The following is a 26,278-nucleotide window of genomic DNA, read 5'->3' on the forward strand; positions in this document are numbered from 1 at the left end:
TTTTACACTATTGTGGATAGATGTACTGTTTGGATTCTTTACATACAATAGAAATAAGCTGAAACATTTTACGTAATTCATTTCATTATTCTTTTGGCCAAATTTCATATACACAAATGTAAATTTACGAACAGAAAACCACATTTTCGTACCCTACAAAAAGAAATTGAACTGTATTTTAAGGTTAAATGCTCTACTAACAAAAAAAGCTGTTAGAATTGTAAGTATATGAATGTCCCTTAAGGTCCTTGTGTAATTGTAATGTGATATTGTACCCCCTAGCTCGATTTTCTATTGTTTGTAATCTATGTATGCTTGTGTTCCCTCATGTGCTTTATGTATTGATTTGTTGTTAATAATAATTTAAAAAATAAAATAAAAAACACGCCCCATGTACGCATCTCTTTGGTCAGTGAACCTACGAAGTTTACACAACAATAGGGTGTAACAGGATGAGGATATAGTCTCGTGGTAATATATTTTAGCTACTTTAAAATAAATGGCACCTGGACTAGCCAACCAGCCGATTGATAATGTAATAATAATTCACACAATAATGCACAAATGTTATGTTATTTTTTATGATTTTAGCTTCGTCGAAAAGGGACACCCCTTCATACGAGGCAAGATGGTTTATCCGGGAAGCATGTTCCTGTGTTTAGGGAAATAAACGGTGTTAGGCTATATAACGCCACCGTCCTACCACAGATGAGCAATGAGCCAGATATCTCACAGGATGTATACATGTGAAGCATCCTGTTGGCGTTTCAACTCACTACCAAATATGATGAGGAGGAAGCCCAAGCGGCCGGCAGTGGGAGAAGATAGAGCGAGATGGATTTTGGCGAAGATTCTGCAAATGTTCTCATCGATGAAACATTTGATCTGCATATAGTTTTCTGTTTCCAAAACTAAAATTGGTAACAGAGTGGTATGCGTTTCGTTTAATGTACCCTTTGCCAAGGTTTCTAAAAATTGCGATGTTTAAAAGGAGTGCAAGAGCGGGCTTATTGTTATTGCACATGCGCAGTTTAGAGTAGGCGTTCCCTAACGAAAATATGCAAATACATTCTAAAACGCGCCAATAGGATCTCACTAGCTTGTGCTTGGCTCTGCCCACCTCCGTGCCTGTGCTGCAGACTATGATTAATTTGCTCCATTGGAAACGACAGGCTCTGGTCTATCTTGGGTTAGTTATAAAAATCTTTCGTCCTACCTTCAGTTATCACGGAAAATCGTATGAATGTAAACAAAAGTTGTACGGATTATTCTCGTTTTTACATCACAAGCAATTCATATGCATCTTCTTTTCAAATGTCGGGGATATCTTATTCATGACGTGTGCGCTTTGTAGTTTGTAGACTGTCCGCAAATTTGTACATTCCGAGGAGGCTCTTCTTGACACTTCATATAGAGCTTGACATAATCAAAATAGAACGTTTCACTTGGAAGAGGTTGAGTTGCATCAGTGGCACCAGTGTTAGTGTATAAAATGTCTGACTCTATTATTTTAGCACTGATAGTGTTTCTCATCTTGTGTTTGATTGTAACGGTGGTTGCAGCTGTTGTGTACTCTGGGCTGTTCACTGAGGTCAATATCAAGACAGGGTCGCCTTATATCAAAAACGTTACTATTGCCTACAAATTCCATAAAGGACCGCATAAAGACTGTGGTGCAGCCTTCACAGAGACTGTCAGTATTGGGCCAAAGCTCAATACCATCCGTGTGTCCTACGATGACTCCACAGAGGTAAGGCACCTGAAGTGTGTGTGTGTGTGTGTGTGTGTGTGTGTGTGTGTGTGTGTGTGTGGTGTGTGTGAGAGAGAGAGAGAGAATAACTGAAATAAATAAACTGTCCTCACTTTCAGACGTTTTCTCACTGGCCACTCTTTTCAAAGGGACATGCCTTGAATCCAGAGAGCTGAATGTGAATTCTGATTTGGGAGCATTAATAAAGTCAGCTGTACAATGCCACGTTGCACAGCTAATGATTTCCCCCCTATTGTGGTTCCAGTTTACTTTGGTATTAGCATACAACTGACTCATAAATGTCAAAGGGGAAAATCCTCCCTCCCATGGGTCAGATGAGAACGGAACTTAATGACACTAAATATAGTCTAGTAAGTACACCCTGACTAGTATTTATGCAGTTCTGTTCATTTTCATTTATAGGGCTTGCAGGGAATTTCTTCTGACACAGTGGCTGTAAGAACAAACTGTCTTGAGGGTTGTTCCTAGGCCAGTGTCAGGCCTCCTTCTCGATGCCCCACTGTTTAGTAATTTTACACTGCAACAGTTCGTGGAGTATCATGGTTACATCCTTGTTAATGTTTTACTATACCTGTACTGTAATGCACCACTATAAATATACAGCTGGGAACTGTATTTTGATTCAGTCCTTACATGAGCCTGGGTGTTTAGCTGTGGCAGCCACACAACAGCTGCCTGTTAGATAGGATCTCAGTACACATCTAGGCTAACTGATGATAAGGGCTGAACACATACTGGGTGGCGAGTGGGACGGGCTGGCTATGCTCATGTGATCCAAAGGTAATAGGAGCAGACAGGCTACAAGAGAAACAGGTTGAAGATTACATTTGTGATGTGAAATTCCTGCAAGACCAGGATTGAAAGTAAGCCAGGATGGTAAGGCATACCGGCAAAATAAATAGTTGGGGTACACCGTACCGGTAAAAGATGAGCCTATCACAATAATTAAAACACACTGAGTGTACAAAACATTCTGAATATGTCATGAAAATAGCATGAACTGACCAGGTGAATCAAGGTAAAAGCTATGATCCCTTATTGATGTCTCTTGTCAAATCCACTTCAATAAGTGGAGATAAAGGGGTGGAGATGGATTTTGAGAAGCCTTGAGACAATTGAGACATGGATTGTGTATGTGTGCCAATCAGAGGGTGAATGGGCAAGAGAAAAGATTTAAGTGCGTTTGAACAGGGTATGGTAGTAGGTGCCAGGCACACTGGTTTGAGTGTGTCAAGAACTGCAACACTGCTAGGTCTTTCACATTCAACAGTTTCTCGTGTGTATCAAGACTGGTCCCCCACCCAAAGGACATCCAGCCAACTTGACACAACTGTGGGAAGCATTGGAGTCAACATGGGCCAGCATCCCTGTGGAATGCTTTCGACACCTTGTAGAGTCCATGCCCCATTGAATTGAGGTTGTTCTGAGGGCAAAAGGGAGGGGTGGAACTCAATACTAGGAAGGTGTTCTTAATGTTTTGTATACTTGGTGTATATTCCAAAAAAACTGTAGGCTATTACACTATTTATCATTACTGTATGTCAGTCGGATGAAAAATGAGCGAATAGACTTAAACTTGTGGATTATGTTCCAAAATGCGGCATGGTTCAATGATAGCACTGACATTTTGTCAAGGCAAAGATGAGTGGCCGAGACAGTTGCCCGCGGACAGAAGTGTACGCATCAATTCATGTTACAAAACTTGTGTAGGCCTAATGAATAACAATCACCAAATTTAATTCAAAACACTTTTTGGTGTTTTGAAAGGGATATCTCTTTGGCAAGAATTATTTGAGAGTTTTGTAGCCTACTGGTTGGAATAGTAGACTAACTGAAGTCTGGACATTGACTGTAGGCCTCATATTAGGGCTGGGCGGTATACTGTATTTTATGATATTTCGGTATTGATGCAGGGACCGGTTTGGGTTTTTACTCTACCTTCTATACCGGTATTTGAATATTTAGTTTGTTAAATGTAATATGCCATGTGTAATGTCAATTTTTATAGTTTACTTCGCTACTTGAGTCATCTCTTTCTCGCCATGCTACTTTCCACACAGACCTAGCCACGCCCCCTGTCACTCAAGGAGCACATTTGATGTTTCTCAACCACGACACTTGCTTTCAGTCTGCATGGATAATGCAGCACATGCAACAATGTTGATGACAACAATGCTGTTATCACTTTGCTTCATAATATAAATCCACTAGCGTTCTATAATGACACTATTAGTTTGTTTCTTACATCAGCAAACAGCTAGTTTGTCTTTTCTTAGCAAGTTGCCCTAAATCTTGTGAGATGCTAATTGCTAGCTAATAAATGTACTGAGTAAGAGCAAACGTAGCTAGCTAATACAGCCTGATAATACCAGTGATGGTGTAGATCTAAATCAGCATGTTGTTTATGCAGCAGTATCTTCTAAATCAAAGAGGAATATGCAAAGCAAGAATATGTTAGTTACATGAAGTAGCTATGAGAAAACATGCAATGTAGCCAAAGCCTATAGGATCCCCTAGGGAACACTTATCAACACTTTAGTTCCTACTCTGTCACAATATTTATTTTTAATTAGTTGGCATCTCAAACAAGACTGTTTTCAAAGTGCCCACTATTATATTCTAACTATAGAATTATAATAGTAATTCTATTTCCATGATTCCAACAGTTTTGCTGTAATTCGCAAGTCAAATCGCAATTGCAACATATGGTTAAAAATAAGTCCTGGATTATTTGCCCATATCGTGCAGCCCTACGTAGCAGTGTGGAATTTCTCAATTGAGCAGTGGTGTAAAGTACTGTAAGTAAAAATACTTTCAAGTACTACTTAAGTAGTAGTAGTATTTTTTTGTTGTTGTTGGTATCTGTACTTTACTATTTTTTTATTTTTGACAACTACACTACATTCCTAAAGAAAATACTGTACTTTTTACTCCATTCATTTTTCCTGACACCCAAAAGTACTCGTTACATTTTAAATGCTTAGCAGGACAGGAAAATGGTCAAATTCACGCATTTGTCAAGATAACATCCCTGGTCATCTACTGCCTCTGATCTGGAGGACTCACACAAATTCTTTACCTGTAAATTATGTCTGAGTGTTGGAGTGTGCCCCTGGTTATCTGTAAATACAAAAGAAACAAGAAAATGGTGCCATCTGGTTTGCTTAATATAAGGAAATTGAAATGGTTTGATACTTAAGTACATTTTATCAATTACATTTACGTTTGATACTTAAGTATATTTTAAACCAAATACTTTTAGACTTTTACTCAAGTAGTATTATGCTGTGTGACTTTCACTTTTAATTGAGTAATTTTCTATTAACATATCTTTACTTTTACTCAAGTATGACAATTGGGTACTTTTTCCACCACTGCAATTGAGTGCAGGAAATGAAGAAATAATAAAAGTGCTGAAATTAATTTTAGTTGAAGTTGAATTGAAAAGTATTACAAAATCAGAATGGAGAAAGACTCTTAGAATGTACAGCTGAATAATATAATAATAATATAATATAATATAATAATAATAATATAATATAATAATATATGCCATTTAGCAGACGCTTTTATCCAAAGCGACTTACAGTCATGTGTGCATACATTCTACGTATGGGTGGTCCCGGGATCGAACCCACTACCCTGGCGTTACAAGCGCCATGCTCTACCAACTGAGCTACAGAAGGACCACGAAGTCGGAAGTTTAAATACACCATAGCCAAATACATTTAAACTCAGTTTTTCACAATTCCTGACATTTAATCCTAGTAAAAATTTCCTGACCTAGGTCAGTTAGGATCACCACTTTATTTTTAAGGATGTGAAATGTCAGAATCATAGTAGAGAGTGATTTATTTCAGATTTTATTTCTTTCATCACATTCCCAGTGGGTCAGAAGTTTACATACACTCAATTAGTATTTGGTTGCATTGCCTTTAAATGGTTTAACTTGGGTCAAACATTTCAGGTAGCCTTCCTCAAGCTTCCCACAATAAGATGGGTGAATTTTGGCCCATTCATCCTGACAGAGCTGGTGTAACTGAGTCAGGTTTGTGGGCCTCCTTGCTCGTACATGTTCTTTTCAGCTCTGCCCACACATTTTCAATAGGATTGAGGTCGGGGCTTTGTGATGGCCACTCCAATACCTTGACTTTGCTGTCCACAACTTTGGAAGTATGCTTGGGGTCATTGTCCATTTGGAAGACCCATTTGTGTCCAAGCTTTAACTTCCTGACTGATGTTGCTTCAATATATCCACCAAATTTTCCCTCCTGATGATGACATCTATTTTGTGAAGTGCACCAGTCCCTCCTGCAGCAAAGCACCCCCACAACATGATGCTGCCACCCCTGTGCTTCATGGTTGGGATGGTGTTCTTCGGCTTGCAAGCCTCTCCCTTTTTCCTTCAAATATAACAATGGTCATTAATGGCCAAACAGTTCTATTTTTGTTTTATCAGACCAGAGGACATTTCTCCAAAAAGTATGATCTTTGTCCCCATGTGCAGTTGCAAACCGTAGTCTGGCTTTTTTTATGGTGGTTTTGGAGCAGTGGCTTCTTCCTTGCTGAGTGGATTTTCAGGTTGTGTCGAAATAGGACTCGTTTTACTGTGGATATAGATACTTTTGCACCCGTTTCCTCCAGCATCTTCACAAGGTCCTTTGCTGTTGTTCTGGGATTGATTTGCACTTTTCGTACCAAATTACATTAATCTCTAGGAGACAGAATGTGTCTCCTTCCTGAGTGGTATGACAGCTGCTTGGTCCCATGGTGTTTATTCTTGCTTACTATTGTTTGTACCGATGAATGTGGTAACATCAGCCGTTAGGAAATTACTCCCAAGGATGAACCAGACTTGTGGAGGTCTACAATTTGTTTTCTGAGGTCTTGGCTGATTTCTTTTCCCCATGATGTCAAGCAAAGAGGCACTGAGTTTGAAGTTTGAAATGGATCCACAGTGTCATGACGTTTCCCTCTTTGGGTATAGCAAGCCCCATCCCCCTCTCCCTGCCCCCCCCCCCCTCTGCCTCCTTCAACTAGGCTGCTGTGGTCAGAGAGAGGTCGTAAATTCCTGATGAGAAGACCCTGCCACATGGCCACACAGTTTGAGGCGGAGTGAATTGGCATAGAGAACGAAGGAATTTCTTCCACCTCACAGAACTTGAGGTCCGAACAAATTTCATGTTCCGGACAAGGTATAAAAGATCGGTGAAGAATCCAGCTACGAACTGGTCCATTTGTTACATTTTGGGGAAGCTCATAGGAGACCCATTACCATAACACTGTTTATATAATAGCCTCAGATATGAGGTTTACATCTAATTGTTGTATAAGATGAATGAGTGAGTATGATACTATTTACACAATTGTACAATGTGATTTTGAACTGTTTAATGAAGGAAAATCCAATTCCCTTTTGAATTTAACTGAATCAGAGGACCGCCCCCTGAGCCCAGTTAGGGTCAGGCATCCTGGGACAGCCCCCTTTCTGCCATTCCGAATAAAACCCAACTTTGAGAAATTATCACCAGACCATGTTTTTCTCCATTAGGAGAGGACGAAGGTTGTAGACCATTGCTGAATCTTTTAACCATACTACGTGGTTAAACTCTTAGACTATCGATACCGACATAATAAGAACAAGTCTTTGATATTAATTACTAGTCTGCAGCTAGGAATTTGGTATCATTGAACGCGAAGAACGACAACCGCCGAAAACATCCATTCTATAACGAATGAAGGAATGTCACTCTGAACAATCCACTATAACCATAACCAAGAGAGAGAGGGAGAGAGACGGACAATTCTACAAAAGAAACAAACTTTTCACCAGCGTTCAAGACGACACACTGAGCATAAATATATATATTGATTGCAATTTTTCCCGAATGAGTGAGCGTTCATGTGCAAAGGATTAACATTTCAATTGTTATATAATTATCAACTCTGTAGTGACTTCTCAGCTGACCCCACTCCGCGTGTTGTCCACCACACCGCGATGCCGGTTTAGCCCACTAGGGCACATTCCCTTATCATTTCTTATAACCATATTTATTTATGCATTTCTGTGAATTACTTAGTAATAAATAAATGATTTAAGACAATTGATGTATGGATGACTCATAGTGAAGACTGGGTTCGTGCAGATAACCAACAATTTACGACGTTTGGAATGAGACTAACATGAGGTAAAATAAATAATTCATTAATCAGAAGACTATTGATAACATATGAAAAGATCTGAAAGGTTATATTGTGAAATTATATCTTTGTAATCTGAATATTTTCCTTGGTGCCCCGACTTCCTAGTTAATTACGGTTTCATGATTAATCAGTCTAATCGCGTAATACGAATTACAGAGAATCTTTGATAAAATTAAGTCTTCAATTTAATGATAGTAAAGACATGACAATAGGTGCACCTCCAATTGATTGAAATGTCAATTAGCCTAAGAAGCTTCTAAAGCCATGACATAATTTTCTGGAATTTTCCAAGCAGTTTAAAGGCACGGTGAACTTAGTGTATGTAAATTTCAGACCCACTGGAATTGTGATACAGTGAATATTAAGTGAAATTATCTCTGTAAACAATTGTTGGAAAAATTACTTGTGTCATGCACAAAGTAGATGTCCTAACCGACTTGCCAAAACTATAGTTTGTTAACAAGAAATTTGTGGAGTGGTTGAAAAATGAGTTTTAATGACTCCAACCTAAGTGTATGTAAACTTCAGACTTCAACTGTATCTGTTGCCACCCTAGGATTATTCATAAAGCAAATGTAGAACCTTAATTATTTGAAAACTAAAAATATTGTCATACCGCGCAATTTTTTTTTTAAATACTGTGATATTGCAAAAATATTATATCGCCCCGCCCTACCTCACATTTTTTATTTCATTTATTAGGATCCCAATTAGCGGACGCCAATGGCGACAGCAAGTCTTACTGGTATCCAAAACATAGTGAAAAATATATTAAAGACAAAATGATTTCCAATTTAAAAACATTAACATGTAGTGTGTGTGCATTTATCAGTTAAACATCCGTACATCCGTACATACACACAACAAGTAGGTCACATTGGGGAGAGGGCTTGTGCCGTCAGGTGTTGCTTTATTAGTTAAAAAAACAAGTTTTGCTGTTCACTTGCGCTATATAAGATGGGAGTTCCATGCACTCAAGGCTCTGAAATAATATTTTGCGTTTCATTGTGAAACAAAACCCATGGTGGCACATAAGTGTGTGGGGGTGTGTCAGTGCTGTTTGTAAGTTGACTATGCAAACAATTTAGAATTTCCAACACATTCATGTTTCTTATAAAAAAAAGAAGTGATGCTGTCAGTCGCCTCAACTCTCAGCCAAGAGAGACTGGCATGCGCAGTATTAATATTAGCCTGCTCTGTTCTGGGCCAGCTGCAGCTTAACTAGGTCTTTCTTTGCAGTACTTGACCATATGACTAAACTATAATCAAGATAGGATAAAACTAGAGCCTGCAGGACTTGCTTTGTTGAGTGTGGTGTCAAAAAAGCAGAGCATCTCTTTATTACAGACAGGCCTCTCCCCAACTTTACAACCATTGAATCTATATGTTTTGACCACGACAGTTTAACACCAAGTACTTTAGTCTCCTCAACTTGTTCAACAGCCACAATATTATTTTTGGATGCAATGTTCAGACATTCACAGAAGTAGCTACAGCATAACACAATCTTACAAACCGGACAATGTAGGCTACATTTTTTGTTTTTTTCCAATCTTTTTTTAATTAACAACAAATCAATACATAAAGCACACGAGGGAACACAAGCATACATAGATTACAAACAATGGACAAATCGAGCTAGGGTGTACAATATCACATTACATTACACAAGGACCTTAAGGGATATACATATACTTACAATTCTTACAGCTTTTTTGTTAGTAGAGCATTTAACCGTCTTAAAATACAGTTTAATTTCTTTTTGTAGGGTAAGAAAATGTGGTTTTCTGCTTTGTCAATTTACATTTGTGTATAGGAAATTTGGCCTTAATGAAATTAATTACATAAATGTTTAATCTTATATCGTATGTAAAGACCAAGCAGTACATCTCTCCACAATAGTGTAAAATCTTCATAAATGTGTTCAATTATAAATCTACTGATGTCTTGCCACAGTTTTCTTACATGAATACAATGCCAAAAAAGATGCAACACTGTTTCTGGGTGGTCATTACAAAAGGAGCAATTTGAGTTGATGTTTTCCTTAAACTTCTTCATATAGTGGTTGGCAGGATAATATTTATAAATAATTTTTAAAACAATTTCCTTTAACAAGTAGGTATGTGTGTGGCAACATCCAAACTTTTTTCCAACAGATATCAATAAATCATTCCAATAAGGCAGCCTTGGATATTAGGACTCTACCTTTTAAAGATAAGTCCCTCTGTAGCCATTAATTTAGACTCTTCTGGGAATTTTTAATAATAGGGTTAAAATTTAGTATGCCTCTAGACTTCTGATCCTGAAGGGAGTGGAAGATAAACTGATGCTCTACTGTGTCAAATGCTTTATAAAAATCTAAAAATAATATGAAGCTATCGTCAGTTATTAGGTCTGAGTAGTCAAGTACGTCTAATACTAGTCTGACATTGTTAGAAATATGTCTTTTCCTCATGAAGCCAGACTGTCTTTCATCAATGATTGCATCTAGGACCTCGTTAATTATTTTTGCAAGTAGTAAGTTATTATTAAGAAGACAAATTGGACGCCAGTTATCGATGAGCAGCACTTCTTTTTTAGGCTTAGGTATCAGTGTTATTAACCCCTGACTCATTGTAGGAGGGAGAACATTGTTTTTAATACTCTCTAAAAAGACTTCAAACAGGAAAGGGAGCTACTTGTTCAGAAAATAATTTGTAAAATTCTGATGTAATTTCATCAACACTTGGTGATTTATTGTTCTTTAGATGTTTGATAGACTCTATGATCTCTTCAACTTTGATGGGTTCATCACACTGTTTAGATTCTATATCACTGATAGAGTGAACATTATTCAGTGAGTTAAAAAACATATTTGTGGATTCCTGACAGTATGTAGAGCTATACAATTTTCTGTAAAAATTGCTACAGTATTTAGCGATTAATTTTTGGTCATCTGTAATAACACCATTAATGTTTAACTTATGGATAGTGTTATTTTTAGTCTGACAAGTCTAAAGAAATAGGATGAATTCTCTTCTCCCTCAATCCATTTTTTCCTAGATCTAATTAAGGCTCCTTCTGCTTTTAATTTATATATATCATCCAGTTTATTTTGTAACTCAATTAGTTCCATCTTCTCCTCCCCCAAGAGGTCGGCTGGGGACCTCTGAGAAAGGGAAGTTATCTTAATGATCACCTTTTCCTCCTCAGCTCTTCTGGTCTTAGCAAGATTACTACCATATTTTATAAGGTATTTGGACACCTCAAATTTAGGTTACATAGGCTACATTTGACAGAGCGCTACCCGAGGAAAGATTGACGTAACACAAGTGGTCATAATTTTATAACTCTCGGCTGACAGAAACTACAATTTGAATGAGTTAATAGCAGTTACTATTTATAATTAATCCCATAACAGGTGAGCTCACCATTGATCAAAATAATTGATAGAAAAAAACGCTTTCTAGAAATCTAAAGTCATTCGCATCAACCAAAGATGATAATAAGAGGAGACGATGAGTTTGGTCTGTTTATAGTATGCATGTTGAAAGGGGGTGTGTCGTCTACGATCATTCACTTCCCTTTATTCACTTCCGGAAGTTTACCTGAAAGATGAGTGAACCATTCCTTCACCTCCTTTTGTTGTAACATCTTTGGTTTGAGAGACGTTTAAACATGGCACCACTTATAGCTGGTAAAGAGCTTAGCATTAGCTCATTATAATCAGTACAACCTTCAAAAAGGTATTAGGTGTCCATTACATGCTATGCGATAATCAGAATGCATTATTTGTCAACAGTACTTGAAAATGTGAATTAAACTGTAAATACTGTAATGAAACAGCAGGGAGCAGGTCTCGAACCCTATGTGCCTACAGTAGAAACGACAACACGTTTACAGAAAATAAGGAATTGACTTTGATAGGAACGTTCACATGTCCAAAGTTATTATTTGTAAGGAAAACGACAGGGAAGGCAATGCAAGCACCAGCCAGAAAATGTATGTGAATTAATGAGGAGGCAGGAACCCACCGCAATTCCAACTGTTGATCGAAAATACAACTTAGTCAATAATATCAAAGGCTGCAATGAAATCTAAAAGTACAGCTCCCACAATCTTCGTATTATCAATTTCTTTCAACCAATCATAGAATGGACCTATCCCAAAAATAAATAAAAAATCATTCTGAACAGAACCATTTTTCTTTTCATTCCGTTACACAGATCCGACCTGAAGTTTAGTTCTGAACCGGTTCGAACTCACAAAAAGTTCCATTTTTTTCTATATCGTTCCATTTTAAACCTAAGATTTTTATTTACATTTAGCTCAAAATTAAATTACTTCACCAATCAGTGCGAATAGAGTATCTTGCTATGGAGCAGGCAAACTATTGGACAGATGAGTGTAGGGTGCAAGAAGCAACAGAAATTTTGTGGGGCGAGAGACGATGGAGAAGGAGGCTTTGCTTGAAGCACTGGCAATCTTGTTGTTATGACATGCATTATCTGAATTAGGCCCACCGAATTATACCAACTGAGGAGCGGCTTCTATGAAGGTTGGCTAGCTAGTTAACAAGCTTCTGTGTGCAGAGTGGCATCAGAATTCAAATAAAAACACCTTACCTTTTCGTACTTTACTATTCCAATTTGAAACGTGAACTATAGTACCTTTTTTAAGTAGCATTGAAAAGGTTAATCCGGTCTTCTCTAATAAAAAAAATCTCTCTAATTTCTGAATCACGCATGTAATGTCAGTAGGCTGCAGTAGACTGTATTTCAGAGGGAGGGGCAGGTAGCCTACACACAGAAGCACTGGCAAATATTTTCAGCTGGCAGGCAGGTAGACACTGGAATAAGTTTCTGAGCGACAGAGTGAGGTCTTTTATGGGACTAGAAAAAAATGGCCAGAACATTATTAACGGGTTCCCATGCTTTTAAAATAACGGTTCTGTTCCAGAACGGTTCCTCAACATTTTTTGTTCATCTCTGGTATTCGGTTCTGTTCCCTGAACCGGGTTCAACCCCTGCTTCAGACCACTGCAATTTAGCTGGTATACATTTTTATTGGATTGAAATTGTAACTTCTAATTACTACCACAAAGATGGCCTTCGGTCCACCTACTATTGAATATCAAATTAAATGATCATGTCTATTCTATGATCTATTACATTTACATTTAAGTCATTTAGCAGACGCTCTTATCCAGAGCGACTTACAAATTGGTGCATTCACCTTATGACATCCAGTAGAACAGTCACTTTACAATAGTGCATCTAAATCTTAAAGGGGGGTGAGAAGGATTACTTATCCTATCCTAGGTATTCCTTAAAGAGGTGGGGTTTCAGGTGTCTCCGGAAGGTGGTGATTGACTCCGCTGTCCTGGTGTCGTGAGGGAGTTTGTTCCACCATTGGGGGGCCAGAGCAGCGAACAGTTTTGACTGGGCTGAGCGGGAACTGTACTTCCTCAGTGGTAGGGAGGCGAGCAGGCCAGAGGTGGATGAACGCAGTGCCCTTGTTTGGGTGTAGGGCCTGATCAGAGCCTGGAGGTACTAAGGTGCCGTTCCCCTCACAGCTCCGTAGGCAAGCACCATGGTCTTGTAACAGATGCGAGCTTCAACTGGAAGCCAGTGGAGAGAGCGGAGGAGCGGGGTGACGTGAGAGAACTTGGGAAGGTTGAACACCAGACGGGCTGCGGCGTTCTGGATGAGTTGTAGGGGTTTAATGGCACAGGCAGGGAGCCCAGCCAACAGCGAGTTGCAGTAATCCAGACGGGAGATGACAAGTGCCTGGATTAGGACCTGCGCCGCTTCCTGTGTGAGGCAGGGTCGTACTCTGCGGATGTTGTAGAGCATGAACCTACAGGAACGGGCCACCGCCTTGATGTTAGTTGAGAACGACAGGGTGTTGTCCAGGATCACGCCAAGGTTCTTAGCGCTCTGGGAGGAGGACACAATGGAGTTGTCAACCGTGATGGCGAGATCATGGAACGGGCAGTCCTTCCCCGGGAGGAAGAGCAGCTCCGTCTTGCCGAGGTTCAGCTTGAGGTGGTGATCCTTTATTATGGTGTGGTGCCTGGACAATGATTACATAGTGGCGCAGCCAGTCCACAAGATGTTGCAGCGCCCCTCTTACATTCTTTACCACAAAGACAGTTAGATGTCACACATCAGAGAAGGTTGACTATATTTCAATAGGTTTTCTATGGAGGATTAAAACGGCAGATATTCCCATTCAAGTCAACCTTCTCTGATGTGTGACATCAAACTGTCTTTGTGGTAAAGAATGTAAGAATGTAAGAATGTAAGATCCTGCTTCTGTTGCCTGTTTAAGGGTTTGTTTAATAGCCGACTCATTCTGTGAGCAACAATCCTCTGTGAGCACCAACCACAAATTGTTTGTCTGATAAACAATTTAGAAAATTCGTCTTTTTAATTTTGGCTATGCTGTAATAAGAGCTTTACACTTTTTTCATTAGAACAGCCTCTCTTCTATTATTTATAATTGATTTAGTGTTCCAAATTGTCCCAAATATTCTAATAATAACCCTCCCTTTTTCTTGATCTCCTTATTGTTATTTTGACTTATTGTTATGATCATCATTATTCGAATAAGTCATGTCATTATCATTAGTAGGTTTACAAAGCAGCCTTGTATAACCACAATCGAGCTGTAGGCCTAAGAGCGTTTAGTCTTAATACCATAATTTACTTCGGGACTTTATTTAAATACTTATAAGCTGCTGTACTGTATCAATCAATCATTAATTTGTTCATGTCATCACACAGCATACGAGTCTTTCATGAATTGCAATGCAATCAAGCATTTTAGTTTTAAAATAACATAACAAAGTGACCCTTGAATAATTAGAGTAAATCATAAATAAACCGTTCCATTTTGGAAATTGCATTCAAGAATGAATGCGACTGGTTTTAGTCTTTGTAGCAATAAAGGCTTTAAAAAGAATAAGTACAATAAAAAGCACGTTACAACAGACTCTGGTACGCTTATCATTTATTTAGTGTTGTTTACAAAGTTCCAAACGGGCAGAGAAATTATGTTGTAATCTAACAGCACATGTTTGGCACACACAATATTCACACAGCGCTTGCTCCTTACCTTATTTTTCTTGATCTCCAGCATTTTCTGCAACTAGTCAAATTTATTCCACACTTCTGACTTCCCCTTTACCTCTTGAGCAAAAAGTAAAAAGTCCCCCATTTCAAGTTTATTTGTCACGTCCTCTGCATCCATTATGCTGTCACGTGTTTTGAGTTTGTTATAACCAGTTTATTGATGTGATTTCTCATATGCTACAGCTGTATGCGATGCATACATGTGTCACTTAAAGAGAGCAAGGGTGGAGGGAATAGGGAATGTTTTTCCTAAACAAATGAGGGATCTTCAGTCAAACTTTTCAGCCCGTAATGGCTGTAACCTAACACGGACAGCGTGATAAACACTATTAATGTTCTGTGGTGGTCGCTGCGGCAGGGAGGAGAGTGAGCTAATGGGTGCTAGTTATTTGATGTCATTAAAAAAAACACAGCATTGCAAGTCTGAGCCCGGTTGGCACAATAAAATCAATTAAGGTCAGACTAATTTGTGTGTCTAAATTATTTCATCAAACAGTGCGTTTAAAGCATCGGACAAGCTCACTGGATATAGTTGATAGGATGTATCTATATATGGAAAAATATAAGTTTGAAAATGTCGACCTACCGATTGGTCGAAAGAACAGGCAACTTGGTTGACAGAGATTTATTTTTGTCGGGGACAGGCCTAGTGCCCTGACAAGCTACTACAGTGCCTTCAGAAAGTATTCACACCCCTTGACTTTTTCCACATTTTGTTGTGTCAGTCTGAATTTTAAAATTGATTACATTTAGATGTTGTCACTAGCCTACACACAATTCGCCATAATGTCAAAGTGGACTTTTTTTGGGGGGGACAGTTTTACAAATTCATTTAAAAAATGAAAAGCTAAAATGTATTCAAGTCAATAAGTATTCAACCCCTTTTGTTATGGCAAGCCTAAATAAGTTCAGGAGTAAAAATGTAATTAAGTCACATAATAAGCTACATGGACTCTGTGTGCCATAATGGTGTTTAGCATTATTTTGGAATGACTACATCATCTCTGTACCACACACATACAAATATCTGTAAGGTCCCTCAGTTGAGCAGTGAATTTCAAACACAGATTCAACCACAACGAAGGTCACCTATTGGTAGATGGGTAAAAAATAAAAAATCTGACATTGAATATCCCCTTGGGCATGGTGAAGTTACTAATTACATGGTGTATCAATACACCCAGTCACTAAAAAGATACAGGCGTCCTACCTAACTCGGTTGCTGGAGAGGAAGGAAACCGCTCAGGGATTTCCCCATGAGGCCAATGGTGACTTTAAAACAGTGACTGAGCTTAATGGCTGTGATGGAAGAAAAGTGAGGATGGCTCAACAACATTGTAGTTACTCCACAATACCAACCTAAATGACAGAGTGGAAAGAAGGAAGCCTGTACAGACTAACACATATTCCAAAACATGCAGCCTGTTTGGAATAAGACACTAAAGTACAATTGCTAAAAATGTGTCTACGAATATGATTATTTCCTGAATACAAACAATATGTTTGGGGCAAAACGAACACAACACATCACTGAGTACCACTTCATATTTTCAAGCGTGGTGGTGGCTGCATCATGTTATATGTATGCTTGTCATCGGCAAGGACTAGGGAGGTTTTTTAGGATAAAATTTAATAGATCTAAGCACATGCAAAATCCTAGAGGAAAACCTGGTTCAGTCTGTTTTCCCACAGACACTGGGTGACATTCACCTTTCAGCAGGACAATAGCCTGAAACGTAAGGCCAAATATACACTGGAGGTGCTTTCCACGACAACATGGAATGTTCCTGAGTGTTCTAATTACAGTTTTGACTTTAATCGGCCTGAAAGTCTATGGCAAGACTTGAAAATGACTGTCTAGGAATGATCAACCAACTTGATAGAGCTTGAAGAATAAAAAAATAAATAATAATGTGCAAATATTGTAGTCGTGGCCAAAAGTTTTGAGAATTACATAAATATACATTTTCACAAAGTCTGCAGTCTCAGTTTGTATGATAGCAATTTGCATATACTCCAGAATATTATGAAGCGTGATCAGGTGATTGCAATGAATTGCAAAGTCCCTCTTTGCCATGCAAATGAACTGAATCCCCCAAAAACATTTCCACTGCATTTCAGCCCTGCCACAAAAGGACCAGCGACATCATGTCAGTGATTCTCTTGTTAACACAGGTGTGAGTGTTGATAAGGACAAGGCTGGAGATCACTCTGTCATGCTGATTGAGTTCGAATAATAGACTGGAAGCTTCAAAAGGAGGGTGGTGCTTGGAATCATTGTTCTTCCTCTGTCAATCATGGTTACCTGCAAGGAAACACGTGCCGTCATCATTGCTTTGCACAAAAAGTGCTTCACAGGCAAGGATATTGCTGCCAGTAAGATTGCATCTAAATCAACCATTTATCGGATCGTCAAGAACTTCAAGGAGAGCGGTTCAATTGTTGTGAAGAAGGCTTCAGGGCGCCCAAGAAAGTCCAGCAAGCTCCAGGACGTCTCCTAAAATTGATTCAGCTGCGGGATCGGGGCACCACCAGTACAGAGCTTGTTTGTAGATTGGTGAGGGAATTTAATTTTAATTTAATCCCTGTTGAATTCAGGCTGTTGCACAACAAAATGTGGAATAAGTCAAGGGGTAAGGAATACTTTCTGAAGAAATTCTGTCATGTCACGCCTTGGTCTTAGTATTTTCTGTTTTCTTTAATTATTTGTTCAGGCCAGGGTGTGACATGGGGTTATTGTATTGTCGTATTGGGTTTTTTGTAGGCATTGGGATTGTGGTTGATTAGGGGTGTAGCATAGGTTGGCTGCCTGAGGCGGTTCTCAATCAGAGTCAGGTGATTCTCGTTGTCTCTGATTGGGAACCGTATTTAGGTAGCCTGGGTTTCGCTTTGTATTTCGTGGGTGATTGTTCCTGTCTCTGTGTAGTTTCACCAGATAGGCTGTAATTAGATTTCACGTTCCGTTTGTTGTTTTGCATTTGTAATAGTTATTTCATGTATCGCTCTTCATTTATTAAAGACATGACTAACCACCACGCTGCATTTCGGTCCGACTCTTTCGACAAACGAAGAACGCCATTACATGTCAGTTATTCATTTAGGCAACTGGTGTGTAACACATTAACCTGCCGGTCTATTTCATTGTCATTCTGTCTGTCTTTTGCTCTCGCTTACTCTCTCTCTCCTGCTTGCTCGCTTTCATTCTCTCTCTCCTGCTTGCTCGCTTTCATTCTCTCTCTCCTGCTTGCTCGCTTTCATTCTCTCTCTCCTGCTTGCTCGCTTTCATTCTCTCTCTCCTGTTTGCTCGCTTCCGTTCTCTCTCTCTCCTGCTTGCTCGCTTCCGTTCTCTCTCTCTCCTGCTTGCTCGCTTCCGTTCTCTCTCTCTCTCCTGCTTGCTCGCTTCCGTTCTCTCTCTCTCCTGCTTGCTCGCTTCCGTTCTCTCTCTCTCCTGCTTGCTCGCCTCCGTTCTCTCTCTCTCCTGCTTGCTCGCTTCCGTTCTCTCTCTCTCCTGCTTGCTCGCTTCCGTTCTCTCTCTCTCCTGCTTGCTCGCTTCCGTTCTCTCTCTCTCCTGCTTGCTCGCTTCCGTTCTCTCTCTCTCCTGCTTGCTCGCTTCCGTTCTCTCTCTCTCCTGCTTGCTCGCTTCCGTTCTCTCTCTCTCCTGCTTGCTCGCTTCCGTTCTCTCTCTCTCCTGCTTGCTCGCTTCCGTTCTCTCTCTCTCCTGCTTGCTCGCTTCCGTTCTCTCTCTCTCCTGCTTGCTCGCTTCCGTTCTCTCTCTCTCTCTCCTGCTTGCTCGCTTCCGTTCTCTCTCTCTCTCTCCTGCTTGCTCGCTTCCGTTCTCTCTCTCTCTCTCCTGCTTGCTCGCTTCCGTTCTCTCTCTCTCTCCTGCTTGCTCGCTTCCGTTCTCTCTCTCTCTCCTGCTTGCTCGCTTCCGTTCTCTCTCTCTCTCCTGCTTGCTCGCTTCCGTTCTCTCTCTCTCTCCTGCTTGCTCGCTTCCGTTTCTCTCTCTCTCTCCTGCTTGCTCGCTTCCGTTCTCTCTCTCTCTCCTGCTTGCTCGCTTCCGTTCTCTCTCTCTCTCCTGCTTGCTCGCTTCCGTTCTCTCTCTCTCTCCTGCTTGCTCGCTTCCGTTCTCTCTCTCTCTCCTGCTTGCTCGCTTCCGTTCTCTCTCTCTCTCCTGCTTGCTTGCTTCCGTTCTCTCTCTCTCTCCTGCTTGCTCGCTTCCGTTCTCTCTCTCTCTCCTGCTTGCTCGCTTCCGTTCTCTCTCTCTCTCCTGCTTGCTCGCTTCCGTTCTCTCTCTCTCTCCTGCTTGCTCGCTTCCGTTCTCTCTCTCTCTCCTGCTCGCTCGCTTCCGTTCTCTCTCTCTCTCCTGCTCGCTCGCTTCCGTTCTCTCTCTCTCTCCTGCTCGCTCGCTTCCGTTCTCTCTCTCTCTCCTGCTCGCTCGCTTCCGTTCTCTCTCTCTCTCCTGCTTGCTCGCTTCCGTTCTCTCTCTCTCTCCTGCTTGCTCGCTTCCGTTCTCTCTCTCTCTCCTGCTTGCTCGCTTCCGTTCTCTCTCTCTCCTGCTTGCTCGCTTCCGTGCTTGCTCGCTCTCGTTCTCTCTCTCTCTCTCCTGCTTGCTCGCTCTCGTTCTCTCTCTCTCCTGCTTGCTCGCTTCCGTGCTTGCTCGCTCTCGTTCTCTCTCTCTCTCTCTCTCCTGCTTGCTCGCTCTCGTTCTCTCTCTCTCCTGCTTGCCCGCGCTCTCGTTCTCTCTCTCTCTCTCCTGCTTGTTCGCTCTCGTTCTCTCTCTCTCTCTCCTGCTTGCTCGCTCTCGTTCTCTCTCTCTCTCCTGCTTGCTCGCTTCCGTTCTCTCTCTCTCCTGCTTGCTCGCTTCCGTGCTTGCTCGCTCTCGTTCTCTCTCTCTCTCTCTCTCTCTCTCTCCTGCTTGCTCGCGCTCTCGTTCTCTCTCTCTCTCTCTCTCTCTCCTGCTTGCTCGCGCTCTCGTTCTCTCTCTCTCTCTCCTGCTTGCTCGCGCTCTCGTTCTCTCTCTCTCTCTCCTGCTTGCTCGCGCTCTCCTTCTCTCGCTTGCTCGCGCTCTCGTTCTCTCTCTCTCTCCTGCTTGCTCGCTTCCGTTCTCTCTCTCTCCTGCTTGCTCGCTTCCGTTCTCTCTCTCTCCTGCTTGCTCGCTTCCGTTCTCTCTCTCTCTCCTGCTTGCTCGCTTCCGTGCTTGCTCGCTCTCGTTCTCTCTCTCTCTCTTGCGCTTGCTCGCTCTCGTTCTCTCTCTCCTGCTTGCTCGCTCTCGTTCTCTCTCTCTCCTGCTTGCCCGCGCTCTCGTTCTCTCTCTCTCTCTCCTGCTTGTTCGCTCTCGTTCTCTCTCTCTCTCTCCTGCTTGCTCGCTCTCGTTCTCTCTCTCTCTCCTGCTTGCTCGCTTCCGTTCTCTCTCTCTCCTGCTTGCTCGCTTCCGTGCTTGCTCGCTCTCGTTCTCTCTCTCTCTCTCTCTCTCCTGCTTGCTCGCTCTCGTTCTCTCTCTCTCCTGCTTGCCCGCGCTCTCGTTCTCTCTCTCTCCTGCTTGCTCGCGCTCTCGTTCTCTCTCTCTCCTGCTTGCTCGCGCTCTCGTTCTCTCTCTCTCTCTCCTGCTTGCTCGCTCTCGTTCTCTCTCTCCTGCTTGCCCGCTCTCTTCGTTCTCTCTCTCTCCTGCTTGCCCGCGCTCTCGTTCTCTCTCTCTCCTGCTTGCTCGCGCTCTCGTTCTCTCTCTCCTGCTTGCTCGCTCTCGTTCTCTCTCTCTCCTGCTTGCTCGCGCTCTCGTTCTCTCTCTCTCCTGCTTGCTCGCGCTCTCGTTCTCTCGCTTGCTCGCGCTCTCGTTCTCTCTCTCTCCTGCTTGCTCGCGCTCTCGTTCTCTCTCTCTCCTGCTTGCTCGCGCTTGTTCTCGCTCGCTCGTTCTCTCGCTTGCTTGCTTGTTCTTTCTCTCTCTCCTGCTTGCTCGCGCTCTCGTTCTCTCTCTCTCTCCTGCTTGCTCGCGCTCTCGTTCTCTCGCTCTCCTGCTTGCTCGCGCTCTCGTTCTCTCGCTCTCGCTTGTTCACTCGCTTGTTCTCTCTCTCTCTCCTGCTCGCTCTCGTTCTCGTTCTCTCGTTCTCGCTTGCTCGCTCCTGCTCGCTCTTGCTCTCTCCTGCTCGATCAAGGGGCTTTATTGGCATGGGAAATATGTGTTAATGTTGCCAAGCAAGTGAGGTAGATAATATACAAAAGTAAAATAAACAATAAAAATGAACAGTAAACATTACACATACAGAAGTTTCAAAACAATAAAGACATTAAATGTCTTATTACTTATATATACAGTGTTGCAACGATGTACAAATGGTTAAGGGTACACAAAGGAAAATAAATCAGCATAAATATGGGTTGTATTTTTCTATCCTCTTGTCTCTGTCAATATGTAAGTGCAGGTTGTGTAAACTCTGACAGTGAGTCATAGTCGAGGAACATTGGTGAGGGCCTCTATGGAGAAATGGAAAAGCCTCAGTCCTGGTTGATATCGACTGGTGTATCTGCAGTGCAGAGGGAGGGAGAGATGCCAGTACCAGATCTAAAGCACAGCATAGCTATCATTACTACTGAACACAAGGCATTATGCAGCAGCAGCAGCACACGAGCCTAGACTCACCTTCCCATGAGTTGATATTTGGTAGCTGAATGTGATTATAGCTGTTCTTTACATTCATTTCCATCTAATGACTGTAGGCTAATTCAAACACTGATGTAATGGTGGCCTTTTGTCATGATAAATCGTCTGCTCCTATGAACGTCACGTTGGTGCTCATGGTTCCCTTTCCATGGAAATGCCCAGTACTACTTCTGAGTTATACTGTTTACTTTCTATACTTGAGCTGCCAATGCCACTTCACCATATTCCTTCATCCAAATAAGGAACGATCCAAATTGTGCGTGAGGAGTTCCTGAAGGGGGAAAAGCAATATTTGAAAAGGGGGAAGAGTGACATGCTGCTCGCTGTCTGTTTCCCTTGTGCATTAATATTTTAGTGAGTGTGTTTTGACAGGCTCTCCAACAGAGCTGTTTTAGTATGCATGTGGGGTGTGCAATTAATGTCTCCTCACAAGCGGAACAGATGAGAAGAGCGAGAGAAAAAAGTATGTTTCAACCCCACCAGCAGGGGAATGGAGTCTCAGTCCTCTTTGTCTGTCTTCCCTGGGGGAAAGGATGCCCGATCGATGCAGACGGAGCTGGAATTATCTTCTAACGAGCCTCAAACTATCTCTTTTGCTTATGTTACAGTTTCAACACCATGTCTTACAGGTCTGCCAACGAACTGCCACATAACTGAGGATGTTTGTCAATGGCTCTTTTGGTTAGACATTCCTTTACTGCTCCAATGTAATGCAGCAGCTGTCAGTCATAATATAGGCATAAGCTTAAGCTCTATTGGTTGACCCCTCGTCAACCAGTGCACAAGCCTACTGTTTAGAAGTATTTCAGACCTTATGTATTGGAAGATTTTAAGAGCAATGTTTGAATGGTTATAAATGTGTTATTATGTCTGTTCATGTAAGGGCCTATAATTTACCACTAGATGGCAGTGATGACATGCCTTTAGCAGAGGGATCTTTTCTGGAGGGCACAAACACACACACACACACTATTAGCATAACTAACAGTATTCCGGTAGCATATATGCATTGCATGTTATTTTGATATTAGATTAAGCATCTTAATTTGATCTAGGTCTATAGCCAGTGTGTCCAATATGAATCTGCTGTTGTCACTCTGCTGTGACTGGCATCCACACCACTCTACGCTGGGGCATCACTGTCACAGACAGCACCCAGACAGCCAATTATCTTTAGACCTGGCTGGCTCTTTGTCCTGGCTGCCCAGTGTTGGGCGGGCGGACAGGTGTGTGTGTGTGTGTGTGTGTGTGTGTGTGTGTGTGTGTGTGTGTGTGTGTGTGTGTGTGTGTGTGTGTGTGTGTGTGTGTGTGTGTGTGTGTGTGTGTGTGTGTGTGTGTGTGTGTGTGTGTGTGTGTGTGTTTGCTTTAATTGGCTTAATGCTCTGATCTCATTACCACAAAGGCATGGGTGTCCTAACAGGGTTGCTGACAGTCACGGGTCAGGTCTCCGGTCAGTCTACCTCGTAGCAGAGTGGACAGGTAAATATGTAGACCACAATGATGTCATCGTTTCCTCCGCTTATTAGACTGTTTGAGTGGAGACACAGCAGGTCTATGGTGCTCTTTAGTGTGGTAATAGGGAGAGGTTCAGCGGAAAGCAGCCAGAGTCTACCTGTCTGATTCGATTGGCCAGAAGCATTAAGCCTACATGGGAAATGGCCTGGAATTAAAAGCTTGTTTCAAAGTTTATTCGCTACGTGCACAGGATACAACCAGTGTAAAACCGGTGTACAGTAAAATTCTTACCTTGAGAGCTTTTTTCCAAACAATGCATTGATAGTAATAATATACACTGAACAAAAATATAAACACAACATGGAAAGTGTTGGTCCCATGTTTGATGAGTTTAAATAAAATATTCCAGAAATGTTCCATATTCACAAAAACCTTATTTCTCTCAAATTTTGGGCATAAATTTGTTAACATCCCTGTTAGTGAGCATTTATCCTTTACCAAGATAAATCCACCTTACAGGTGTGGCATATCAAGAAGCTGATTAAACAGCATGACCATTACACAGGTGCACCTTGTGCTGGGGACCATAGAAGGCCACTCTAAAATGTGTAGTTTTGTCAAACAACACAATGCCACAGATGTCTCAAGGTTTGAGGTAGCATGAAATTGGCATGCTGACTTCCGGAATATCCACCAGAGCTGTTGCCAGATAATTTAATGTTAATTTCTCTACCATAAGCCAATGTCGTTTTAGAGAATTTGGCAGGACGTCCAACCGGCCTCACAACCGCAGACCACATGTAATCCAGGACCTCCACCTGCGGGATTGTCTGAGACCAGCCACAAGGACAGCTGATGAAACTGGGTTTGCACAAATGAAGAATTTCTACACAAACTGTCTCAGGGAATCTCATCTGGGTGCTCGTCGTCATCACCAGGGTCTTGACATGACTGCAGTTCGATGTCGTAACCAACTTCAGTGGGAAAATGCTTACCTTCGATGTCACTGGGATGGTGGAGAAATGTGCTCTTCATGGATGAATCCCGGTTTCAACTGTACTGGGCAGATAGCAGACAACGTGTATGGCGTGTGGGTGAGCAGTTTTCTGAGGTCAACGTTGTGAACAGAGTGCCCCATGGTGGGGTTATGGTATGGGCAGGCATAAGCTACTGACAACGAACACAATTGTATTTTATCGATGTGCATTCAAATTGCCCAAGATACCGTGACGAGGTCCCGAGGCCCATTGTCATGCCATTCATCTGCCGCCATAACCTCATGTTTCAGCATGTTAATGCACAACCCCATGTACTCAATTCCTGGAAGTTGAACATGTCCTCGTTCTTACATGGCCTGCATACTCACCAGACATGTCACCCATTGAGCGCATCTACTCGCAACCCGTCATGCTGTAAACACAGTCCAATTCAAAGTGAATGGCACAGATCCATACAGTGCCTTGGGAAAATGTTAAGACCCCTTGACTTTTTCCACATTTTGTAACATTACAGCCTTATTTTAAAATGGATTAAAAAAAAATCCTTAGCAATGTACACACAATACCCCCATAATGACAAAGAAAAAATCTTATTTAAATACCTTATTTACACAATTATTGAGGCCCTTTTCTAAGAGATGAGAAATTGAGATGTTTATCGACTTGATTAGAGTACACCTGTGGTAAATTTAAATAAATTAGATATGATTCGGAAACACACACCTGTCTATATAAGGGCCCACAGTTGACAGTGTATGTCAGAGCAAAAACCAAGCCATGAGGTCGAAGGAATTGTCCGTAGAGCTGCGATACAAGATTGTGTCAAGGTACAGATCTGGGGAAGGGTACCAAAACATTTGTGCAGCATTGAAGGTCCCCAAAAACACAGTGGCCTCCATCATTCTTACATGGTAGAAGTTCAGAACCACCAAGACTCTTCCTAGAGCTGGCCACCCAGGCCAAACTGAGCAATCTGGGGGGAAGGGCCTTGGTCAGGGAGGTGACCAAGAACCAGAGTTCTTCTGTGGAGATGGATGTCCTTCTGGAAGGTTCTCCCATCTCTGCAGCACTCCACCAATCAGGCCTTTATGGTAGAGTGGCCAGACAGAAGCCACTCCTCAGTGAAAGGCACATGACAGCCTGAGTTTGCCAAAATGCACCTAAAGGACTCTCAGACCATGACAAACAAGATTCTCTGGTCTGATGAAACCAAGATTGAACTCTATGGCCTGAATACCAAGCGTCACGTCTGGACGAAAACTTGCACCATCCCTACGGTGAAGCATGGTGGTGGCGGCAGCATCATGCTGTGGGGATGTTTTTCAGCGGTAGGGACTGGGAGACTAGTCAGGATTGAGGGAAAGATGAACGGAGGAAATTAGAGATCCTTGATGAAAACCTGTTCCAGAGCGCTCAGGACCTCAGACTGGGGTGAAGGTTCACCTTCCAACAGGACAACGACCCTAAGCACACAGCCAAGACAACGCAGGAGTTACTTCGGGACATGTCTGAATGTCCTTGAGTGGCCCAGCCAAAGCCCGGACTTGAACCCAATCGAACATCTCTGGAGAGACCTGAAAATAGCTGTGCAGCGACCCTCCCCATCCAGAATGGGAGAAACTCCCCAAACACAAATGTGCCAAGCTTGTAGCGTCATATCAATAAGGCTGTTATCTCTGATGAAGGTGCTTCAACAAAGTATTGAGTAAAGGGTCTGAATACGTATGTAAATGTAATATTTCTGTTTTAAATTGTTATACATTTGAAGAAATTCTAAAAACCTTTTTTTGCTTTGTCATTATGGGGTATTGTGTAGATGAGAACCCCCAGATTGAATCAATTTTAGAATAAGGCTGTAACATAACAAAATGTCGAAAAAGTCAAGGGGTCTGAATACTTTCCGATTGCACTTTAAGAAATTGACCGTCTCGACCTCAATTTTTAGCCAGTTGTTTTCCTGAACTACTTTTTGCTGCCCCTTTAATTCGGCCTGAAACAGCCCAACGTCATAAAATATCTGCAGTCTTTCCACTGTGAACCCCTATTAGTTTCAATTTCAGTCAGCCTGGGAATGTCTTTG

At 41.7% G+C, this 26,278-nt stretch overlaps 1 protein-coding gene across 1 annotated transcript in view; it reads left to right on the forward strand.

The window, feature by feature from the left end:
• Positions 1 to 828: 828 nt before the first annotated feature.
• Positions 829 to 26,278, forward strand: part of LOC118400334 (testis-expressed protein 264 homolog) — a 119,057-nt gene continuing 93,607 nt past the window's right edge. Inside the window, exon 1 of the mRNA XM_035797049.2 lies at positions 829 to 1,750. Coding sequence (XP_035652942.1) covers positions 1,493 to 1,750 — 258 coding nt within the window. The 5' untranslated portion in view covers positions 829 to 1,492. The remainder of the gene's footprint in view (positions 1,751 to 26,278) is intronic.

This window comes from Oncorhynchus keta, chromosome 21, assembly GCF_023373465.1.
Source record: "Oncorhynchus keta strain PuntledgeMale-10-30-2019 chromosome 21, Oket_V2, whole genome shotgun sequence".
Taxonomy (NCBI): domain Eukaryota; kingdom Metazoa; phylum Chordata; class Actinopteri; order Salmoniformes; family Salmonidae; genus Oncorhynchus; species Oncorhynchus keta.